The following is a 10,871-nucleotide window of genomic DNA, read 5'->3' on the forward strand; positions in this document are numbered from 1 at the left end:
CATTTTAGAAATTTTGTTGACAGAAGAAGACGTGAGTTTACTACTTTAGGTAAAACAATTTATTTTGAAGAAAACATGTATTAATACATGGAAATCAGATATTTTGTACAGTACGGAGCCCAACTGGTGACGTGGGGAAAAAAATACAAGTAAAAATCGTGGCCACGACCTAACATAACTCGTAGGAATGACTTAATATTTCGTGGCCAAGAATTTTATTTTCCCATGTCTATGGAGAGCCATTTCAGCCAAAATGGCTCCCCATACATGTCACCAGACGGACTGGAGGATGAGCAACGTTTTCAGTCTTCATTTCTTACACTGAAACAGTTAGAAGCAACTGGGAACTGATAGTTGGCAACATCTAGTTTTAACACGGATGTATTTTGCTGTGACACATTTCAAACATGGCTTCTAAAGATCAACCGGTGTGTCAAATCTTCTCCTTCCAGGACTGTAAAACGTCCCCAGACCCAATCTTCGAGCTCCCCGCCCAGTGCGTGACCACAGCGGCCCCGATAGTGATAGACAACGGTTCCTTTCAGACTCGGGCCGGCTGGGCGGCTCCGGCGGCGGAGTTTTCCTCTCCGCAGCTGCTTTTCAGGTCGGTGGCGGCTCGCAGCAGAGGGGCCGCCCGCAGCGAAACCCAGATAGGGAACGACATCCCGAATCTGGAGCCGCTGCGGTGGCTGCTCAAGAGCCAGTTCGACCGCAACGTGGTGGTGAACTTCGAGATCCAGGAGCTCATTTTGGACTATGCTTTCACGCACCTGGGGCTCAGCTCGGAGGTCAGGGAAACACGATGAAACGCAGTAGAAAATGGATGAACCGATTAATTGGTTGTATTTCCAGGAAAGAAATTACAAGTATTCACATTTTGTGCTGGTAGAGCTTAACCAGCCTGTAAAAAGCGCTTCAAAGAACAAACAAGAATAACAGACATTTTCAAAAAAATTCTCACACTGTAAAAAAACTAAAAAAATAAAATAAAATATGCCATTTAGATTTTATTAATACCTTTACTTCTTCTGCATAAAATGTAAATTGAGTTTAGCTGACTTTGTTTCTGTTCCTCTCACATCTAGGGCAGTGTGGAGCATCCCATTCTGATGACAGAGGCCCCCTGCAACCCGCTGCACTGTCGGCAGATGATGTCAGAGCTGCTGTTCGAGTGCTACCGCGTCCCGTTTGTGTCTTATGGCGTGGACAGCTTGTACAGTTTCTACCACAACAACAATCAGAGGAACCTGCAGCAACCAAACACCGGCATCATTCTGTCCTCTGGCTACCACTGCTCTCACATCCTGCCTGTCGTCAACGGCAGGTGAGCCTCGGCACACTCAGACATCATCCTGAGTGCTTCCACCATATTTTGACTGTGTTATACTTTCACTTAATGCAGCCTTTCCCTGTTTCACCGGATGCGATTTTTGATTTCAGATTGGACGCTGTGAACTCTAAACGTGTGAACGTGGCTGGAAGTCAGGCGGCCTCCTACCTGCAGCGCCTCCTGCAGCTGAAATATCCAGGTCACCTCGCCGCCATCACGCTGAGCCGTATGGAGGAACTGCTGCATGGGCACAGCTACGCTGCCGTGGATTATCACGAAGGTACAACACAGATTAACGTACCAACATTTTTATTTATATGTATTTATTTAATCCCTTTGTTGTGCTTGGTCTACAGAGCTGGAGAAGTGGCGCTGCCCGGAGTTTTATGAGCGGGAGGTTCACCGGATACAGCTTCCCTTCTCTGGGAAGGTGCCAGGTGGCTGCGTGAGTGCGGAGGAGCGGCAAGAGAGGCGAGCTCAGCAGCTCCGAAGACTTCAGGAGATCAACACTCGCCGGCGGGAGGAGAAGCTGCAGCAGGATCAAGAGAGACTGGACCGACTTTTGGCCGTACAAGTAATTGTTACTCTAAATATGTAAAAAAAAAAAAAATAATGTTTTCCAACTCCATCCATTTTCTGCACACCCTTGTCCCTTGGTGGCTTCGGGAGGGTTGCTGGTGCCTATCTCTAGCTAACGTTCCGGGCGAGTGGCGGGGTTCACCTTGGACAGGTCGCCAGTCTGTCGCAGGGCAACACAGAGACACACAGAACAAACAATCATGCACACACACACTCACAGCTAGGGGCAATTTTGGAGAGGCCAATTAACCTGACAGTCATGTTTTTAGACTGTGGGAGGAAACCGGAGTACCCGGAGAAAACCCACACATGCACAGGGAGAACATGCAAACTCCATGCAGAAAGACTGGGGCCGGGAATCGAACCCAGAACCTTCTTGCTGCAAGGCAACAGCTCTACCAACTGCGCCACTGTGCAGCCCAGTTTTCCAACTCTTTAAGCATATTTTCAAACTACTTTTATTAATCACTAATAAAATATGTTGTTCCACTTCTGATGTAAACATACTTTGCTTACTCCGTGATTTCAGCACTGCAGCAACAACCAAAAGCCAAACAAACTGCGATTCTAAAAGCAGCCATTGTTGAGTCATTGTGCAGCACAGCGATCATAGAGCATTGTGTGTGCAGGAGCTGTTGGAGGACGGGCTGTTGGATCAGTTCCACAAAAGCCTTATGGAGCTCAACATGGATTCAGCCGAGGAGCTGCAGTCGTACATCAACAAGCTGCAGCTTGCGGTGGAGCAGGGGAGGCTGAAGCTGCTGCAGAGCGACGGAGCAGAGGGGAAGATGGAGGTACGGCTTCTTCTCTTCAGCTGTTGATGTATCATTTTAACATTAGAGTCAGTACAAAGTAAAAACACAGAAAATTCAACTAAATTAGAAAATAAACATTGTATTGACACAGATGAAGCATCAGCATAGCCTTCTTTTAGGGTACGTGTGATCTGTTGTGGCAAAGCTAAAAAATACTTATAACGTCAACATGTGAAAAGCTCAGCCCTTTCTGTTTGGCTTAATATCAATACATAATGAATAATTTGGTGATTATTTATTGGATAGAAAAGGTTGGTTAGTTGGAGATTTTATTAAAAAACTTCAACCAGCTAAAGTCATGCCACTTGAGGATTATGGATATATTTACAGACAAAGGTTTCCATTTTTTATAAATGCAAACTGTTTATATTTTTGTACAGTTCTGGCTTAATTATTATTCTTTCAGCAAATTGCTATTTTTTGAGTCCCTATTCTCCAATTAACAATTAGTTGGTTAGTAGATTAGTTGATGATTGTCTCAGTGATCAATTAATTACAATCCTGGTATGTTTTCTCTCTGTTTGGATGTGATTTATTAAAAACACATCTTTAACAAGATCAACAGAAAAAAATTGTCTTCCTGCTTTATAAACTTTAAATTTTGCTTTGAACAGCATAAAAGTTAATGACTGGTGTTTCAGCTGCTCTCTTAAACACGAGCTGGATGCATGTCAAAGACAGACAGGAGTAATCAGAAACCGATGCAGTTCACTCGATGTTTAGGGAGAATCCAACTTTGTTAGCTTTGTAAGATCAACATGATACAGCTTTGAACATGTTCATGAAGCTGGACCTTGATTTTTCTTCTTAAGGTTTTGAGTAACTTTATTTCCTTTCCTTAATAAATGAAATAATGTGAAAACTGAATTATGTATTCACTCAGGTTATCTTTGTGGGATGAGTTTGATAAACAGGAACAGAGATGAAGCACTTTTTCTTTGCACTGTAGATAAATAATCAAACCACGTTTCTGTAAAATGAGCAGATTCCACATTTCCACTGCTTTGCCTTACAGCGAGTATGCAAATGCCTGAGTAGGTAAAAGTCAGGAGCACTCATGGTGATCAAGCTTCATCTGTAGTCTAAAAATTTAGATGACCCAGTCTTTTTATTATTATTATTTTGTTAAGACTCCTAATGAATGTGCAGGATTTGTTCCCGCCTGCTGCAGTGGATTTTCTGTGGCTGACATGACGCCTGAGGCTGTTCTCTCGCTCTCTGCCAGGTGTCGGAGTTAGAGCAGCCGGTGGATGAAGGAGACGGAGTGGCACTGATGGATTCAGACTTCCCAGAGGACCCGCTGTCAGAAAAATCCGCCGGCGTCGTTCAGGTAGTGGCAGACTGACACTGTAGATTCTCTAATAAATACATGAGAGCCTCATTAACGCTGTGCTGACGGGCCGCAGAGTGTGGAGGAGTGTCTGCAAGTAAACTTTTAGTCAAGTTTTCTGCTCGTGCTCTGGACTTTGCTCGGGGAAAAACAGACGTTGGGACGGGACGTAAAAGGATGAGCTCGATCTGTTTTCCAGCCCGCCTTCAACATGGCCGAGTACCACCAGCTGTTTGTGGGGACGGAGAGGCTGCGCTGTCCGGAAATCCTGTTCCAGCCCTCTCTGATCGGAGAAGACCAGATGGGACTGATGGAGACGCTGCAGTATGTCCTAGCAAGGTAAGAACAGAATATTACAAATCCACTTGCAGTTATAAAACCCTCCCACTGCTCTGCATTGTAATAGGGTGAAAAGAACCGTTTCTTTTAAAATAATCCACAACAGGGTTTTATTTTATGGAAATTCATGCAGTTTTATTGGAACTTCACATATAAATTTGTTTTACCACAAACAGATACACTCCTGAGCAGCAGGAGGCGCTGGTGAGCAATGTGTTTCTGACGGGAGGGAACATGCAGCACCCTGGCATGAAGGAGCGGGTGGAGAGGGAGCTGCTGGCACTGAGGCCCTTCCAGTCTCATTTCAAGGTTAACATTTCAAAATGTATTTTTAAAATAATGCAAATCACGTTGTGACACATAATGCAGATTTTGACAAGCAAAATTGTTTTGAATTGAAACCGGGCGACAAAAAAAAAAAAAAATCTTTATATAATATAATTTTACCTGCCTATACAGGTAACCATGGCAACCCGGCCGGGCTTGGACGCGTGGTACGGAGCGCGGGATTGGGTGTTGGAGCATCCAGCCGCAGCAGGAGCAGAAGGTTGGATTAGCCGGCAGGACTACGAGGAGAAAGGAGGCGAATATCTGAGCGAACACTGCGCCTCCAACGTCTTCGTTCCCATGAAGCTCGCCAAACCGGTTCCTGCTCGTCCCGCCGAGCCCCCTGCGGCTCTTCAGACCCTGACAGAAACCTCTGCCGCGGCGGCAACCATTACAGCCGCCCCAGTTCCATCCTCATCCACAGATTCTGCCGACGTCAACATGGCTGCCTCCTGAAATGAGGAATATTCATTGAGCTCAGTTTGGACTGACGTGATGCTTTTTTTTTTTTGGTTTGATTTGGTAATCCCAACCTTTGGGTCCTTTGCAGTTGGATTATTGCATTACATGACAAATGTTACTCCATATATTTTGCAGCTGTAGTTTCAACCAAGCATTGCTACATCTTTTTCCAGTGTTATAATTTTAGAGCTTTCCTCAAAGACGAATCTTTTTCAGACTATCCTTTGTGAGTCTTTTGTAAATTTGTAATTAACATCTGTAGAAATGCTGGTCAAAACTTTTCATATTGAATGGTGATCAGCTTTTAAGGTCTAGTGGAAATATTTTGTAAAAAGAAAAAAACATGAGCTTTGTTTATTTGAATACAGATTTTTTAAAATAAAGTTCAGTCTGTTTCATCACTACATTTTTTTCTTTAATCTAACCTCTCTTCCTTAAGTTTTCCTTTTGTCCATTCATCATGTCTCTATTGTGTTTAGTGTAAACAAATCCTTTTTTCAGGAACCTAATTACTTTATGTTGCAGTATATTGTTGTTTCCACTAGATGGCGAAAAGAAACATGAAATGCTATGTCTTGTTTATATAAAGGTCCTTCTCAAAAAATTAGCATATTGTGATAAAGTTCATTATTTTCCATAATGTAATGATAAAAATTAAACTCATATAATTTAGATTCATTGCACACCAACTGAAATATTTCAGGTCTTTTATTGTTTTAATAATTATTTTGGCATACAGCTCATAAAAACCCAAAATCCCTGTCTCAAAAAAGTAGCATATCATGAAAAGGTTTTCTGAACGAGCAGTTAACCTCATCATCTGAATCAACGAAGTAACTCTAAACACCTGCAAAAGATTCCTGAGGCTTTTAAAAACTCCCAGCCTGGTTCATTACTCAAAACCGCAATCATGGGTAAGACTGCTGACCTGACTGCTGTCCAGAAGGCCATCTTTGACGCCCTCAAGCAAGAGGGTAAGACACAGAAAGAAATTTCTGAAAGAATAGGCTGTTCCCAGAGTGCTATATCAAGGCACCTCAGTGGGAAGGAAAAAGTGTGGCAGAAAACGCTGCACAACCAGAAGAGGTGACCGGACCCTGAAGAAGATTGTGGAGAAGGGCCGATTCCAGACCTTGGGGGACTTGCGGAAGCAGTGGACTGAGTCTGGAGTAGAAACATCCAGAGCCACTGTGCACAGGCGTGTGCAGGAAATGGGCTACAGATGCTGCGTTCCCCAGGTCAAAGGTCAAGCCACTTTTGAACCAGAAACGGCAGCAGAAGCGCCTGACCTGGGCTACAGATAAGCAGCACTGGACTGTTGCTCAGTGGTCCAAAGTACTTTTTTCGGATGAAAGCAAATTTTGCATGTCCTTTGGAAATCAAGGTGCCAGAATCTGGAGGAAGACTGGGGAGAAGGAAATGCCAGAAGGCCAGAAGTCCAGTGTCAAGTACCCACAGTCAGTGATGGACTGGGGAGCCATGTCCGCTGCTGGTGTTGGTCCACTGTGTTTTATCAAGATCAGGGTCAATGCAGCAGCTATCAGGAGATTTTGTAGCACTTCATGCTTCCATCTGCTGAAAAGCTTTATGGAGGTGTGCAATGAATCTAAAATATATGACAGTTTTATTTTTATCATTACATTATGGAAAATAATGAGCTTTATCACAATATGCTAATTTTTGAGAAGGACCTGTATATAAACTATTGTATAACACCAACCTTTATATTTACTTTACATAAATCACTAAAAATCGCATTTTTACGTTCCCTAATGCAGTGTTTTTCAACCACTGTTCCGCGGCACACTAGTGTGCCGTGAGTGATCGTCAGGTGTGCCGTGGAAATTATTCAATTTCACTACGGTACCGTATTTTCCGGACTATAAGCTGCTACTTTTTTCCTAAACGTTGAACCATGCGGATTGTAGCCCGCTGTGGCTTTTCTGTGGATTTTTCTTCAACCACCAGGGGGCTCTCTAGCAGGAAGTGAATCATTAGAAGTCAAAATAGTAAATCAAAGAAGAACGGCTAATTTTCATTTAGAACAAGCACATGCTAGCAGCAGGCACGATGGAGAAATGTTTTCAAACTCATATCATGCAGCTTTTAAGTTGAGGGCTGTCGATCTGGCTCTACAGGAGGGAAATAGAGCCGCTGCAATTAAGCTCGGTGTGAACGAAACCATGGTTCGGCTTTGGAGACGGAGTGCTGCGTCCAGCAGATTTATTATGACGAGGCCCTCTGCTGGGTCCTAATGGAAAACCGAGAGCAGCTTCCAGTTTTTTTTTTATTTAATTTTATTTTATTTTATTGATGGTGCTAGTATGGTGCGCTCTATAGCCCGAAAAATACGGTAATTGGTTTTAAAAGATTTTTTGAAAATGAATTGTCTGCAAATAATGCCATCTTCGAGTGTCTGCTGTAGCAGTGACTAGCGGCGTAATCATGTAATGTTCTTACCACTAGATGGCAGTAGGTACAGAGCATTTTACATTAAAACGAGAATTAGTGATGCACGAATGTTACAGGTAGCGGTGAGAGCACTGAATCTAGAAAGACTGTGACGACAGTGATGGAAAAGACAGAGAAGCTCAGCAGTAGTTGGAAAGAACATGGGTCCATTTCCCACAACATATCTATGTGAAATTGAGCTTCTCTAGTCTGGTTACTATAAAAACTAAAACCAGAGAGACAGAGATGTTGAGGAAGAGCTTTGTCTTTCTTCAATTTCTGCCAGGAAATCAGATCTGTTTTCATCCAAACATGCACATGTTTCACACCAGGTGGGTAAAATATACAGATATTGACATTTTGTACATGCAACTCTTCATATTGTAACAGTGAATATGAAGTGAAATGTTTCCCAAATATTATTGCTTCTTTCAGAATAATAATTATTTTCTGTATTCTGGCTATAAGAATGCTTGTGGATTAGTTTGTAAAACACTTAGAAGTTTTCTACAACTTCTTTAAATTTAACACCACAGTGTTGTGGCTGTACAGGTGTATTTTTGAAGTGGATATGTTAGGTGCAGTTTGAAATAAGAAATGTAAAATGTGATAAAAATGCATTTTTGTGTTTGATTCCTATTCAAGAGACTTTGATAAGAATGACTATATATAGGCAGCTACAGAGTATCTTTATTTCCATTTTTAGTTGGTGGCGTGCCTCGGGATTTTTTCAATTAAAACAGTGTACCTTGACTCAAAAATGGTTGAAAAACACAAATGTACACTTTCATGTTTGAAAAGGGTCTATTGTTAAAATCTCATCTCATACGTTTGGAAATGCGACCATTGCACTCCGGAAGTGAAGGGGGCGCTATTTCCTATATTATCCGCGGTCTCCCGTTTTAATTTTCTTTGAAATCTGTGATAAAGCTTCATCTTTAGGAAGGAGTTTCTCTCTCAGCATGTATTTGAACTTCTCTCTTTTATTTACTTCAGCGCAGCTCACAGTTTTTAACAATTTTCGTTGCTTTCTGTGTACTTCTAAATCTGCTCCTTTTTCGCATCTTTTCGGGCCTGCTACTGCCTTTAGTGGCGTGGTGGTAGTAGCACAACTAATATAAACACATTACCAAATCAGAATACCAAAGTCTTTATTATTAAGTCTCGCATAATTGGAACCGCAAAAGATAAAGTCCCCCACAAAACACCATACCTTTTAATTTTCTTAAGGAAGTAGAGTTAATTAAATGACATAAACAATACCTGAAAGTGGTTCCAGTTTCACTCGTTTGTCAACCTGCTGAAACTATGGGAAATTGTAAATACCTTGGATCATTCCTGAACAGTCAGCTCAATTTTGCTGAAAACACTGGCTACATTTTTAAGAAACCTCACTCTATCTCTTAAGAAGACCAAGTGCAACTCGTGCAAACCTTAGAGGTAACATTAGCTAATTTTAACAATGAGTTAAAATGTTAAAACTTAAAAATTTAACTCAAGTTTCAACTCATCTCAAGTTTTAACTGTTGAGTCCTTTAGCTTTTCATCTCTTCGGCTGGTTTGGTCACATGAGCTGCAGACTAACAGACAATCTTTTAAGAATACTTGGAATGGCAGGAAAAATATAGGTAAATAGTGGTGAAACCAAAAACAACTCTGTCTAAACTGTTTAGAGCATCCATCCTCTTTATTTATCAGCTTGAGCTCATGAAGGCGTGACTGTGTTTCTCTTGTAAATAAAGAAAATCTATTAGAAGTCATTCACTGACAGTGCAATAATTATTCTTAGCCAAACTAAATGATCATTTACCTGTAGCATGCTAATTGTTTACTTGATGCACAAATTGTTGATATTGTGATTCTATTATAAGTTTTATTTTATTGTTTTAGAGTCAAAGAAAAATTTCCACCTTGGAAGACTAAATAGTTTAATCATATTTATAGGACTCTACCAACAAAACTGTGAACCTAATTAATTTGTTCGTTATTGACTTTTGCTCAATTAAATTTCTTATGTGTACATTGATATTTTTTATTGTTTGTTTCTGCCAGTACATTTTCCTGTTTTTTACGGAATTTCCAGCAGATTTTTTTCCGTAAAAAAAAAAGATGGAGATATGTTTGGAGATACATATATATTATTTACAATGTATAAAGGTGTTGTTTATGTCACCTAATTAGCTTTACATCATGGAGAAAAATTTGGTATTTTAGAAGATAATTTATCTTTCACGTTGCCAGTAATGGCAAAATAATAAAGATTTTGTGACTCATCGAACCTCTGGGGTTTGATCGAACCCAGGTTAAGAACCACTGAATTAGAACCTCTGCAGGGAAAACAAGACCAGGAAGAGAAAGAAGATCATCATATAAAATTGGAAGAGAAGTTTACTGCAGTCAGGGTGAAGAACAGATTGAATTAAAACAGGAGACTGATACCTGCATGTTGGTTCCTGTTGATGAGCAAACACATCAAACTGAATCAGAACCAAACCAAACCCTGCCAGCATGCCTAGGTGGGCCCCTTGTTGGAAAAAGGAAGGCAGACCAGAGGGGTCCCATATGGGTTTGTCCGCGGGTTCCATGGTGGCCCCACATGGGTTTGTCCATTTAGGGCCCATGTAGGGCCCACGTAGGCTGTGGCCCTACATGGGCAAACCCATGTGGGGCCACCGTGGAACCAGCAGACAAACCCATATGGGACCCATATATCAACCCTCTTTTCCCCCACATGGGGCCCATCGAGGCATGCTGGCAGGGAAACAGGAACCAAGTCCTCTTAAAGGAAGCTGCTGAAGCTGAGAAGCAAAATCAGGAAAGAAAACCTTTCTCATGTGTCATCTGTAAAAAGTGTTTCACTTTAAAATCTGTTATTGACCTTAATACACTTAAAATAAAAATACAATGTGGTCTTATTCACTAATTGTGCATTTTCTTTAATGATTGTGCATTCTCAGATATATCTATATACAAAAAACTCTTAAGTTTTCTCTTCAAAACAAAATGACATTGTAACTGATGCTATTTGTTTCAAATTATATTAACCAATTTAACTCTCCCTATGTAAAAGTATTATGAATAAATAAAAAACACTTTTAATATTCATTATAAATAATTTACATACATTGATCTTTATTTTAGAAATTATGGTTGTCAATAATTTAGTGTTTTTTTTGTTTAGTTGTATTTTTCTCTTTTCTGCTGCAGCTGTCTTCTATTTTTACTATGAAAAGATTTT

At 41.0% G+C, this 10,871-nt stretch overlaps 1 protein-coding gene across 1 annotated transcript; it reads left to right on the forward strand.

Annotated features, from left to right (window-relative positions):
- The first annotated feature begins 292 nt into the window (after positions 1-292).
- Positions 293-5,583, forward strand: actr5 (actin related protein 5). Its single transcript, XM_008414873.3, has 9 exons — positions 293-788; positions 1,086-1,324; positions 1,441-1,610; positions 1,687-1,904; positions 2,539-2,703; positions 3,950-4,054; positions 4,254-4,393; positions 4,570-4,702; positions 4,853-5,583. Exons 1-9 carry the CDS (start codon positions 408-410, stop codon positions 5,174-5,176), a joined length of 1,875 nt encoding a protein of 624 aa, XP_008413095.2. The 5' UTR covers positions 293-407; the 3' UTR covers positions 5,177-5,583.
- Positions 5,584-10,871: the final 5,288 nt, after the last annotated feature.

Source organism: Poecilia reticulata, chromosome 7 (assembly GCF_904066995.2).
Source record: "Poecilia reticulata chromosome 7, P_reticulata-male-v2, whole genome shotgun sequence".
Lineage (NCBI taxonomy): Eukaryota > Metazoa > Chordata > Actinopteri > Cyprinodontiformes > Poeciliidae > Poecilia > Poecilia reticulata.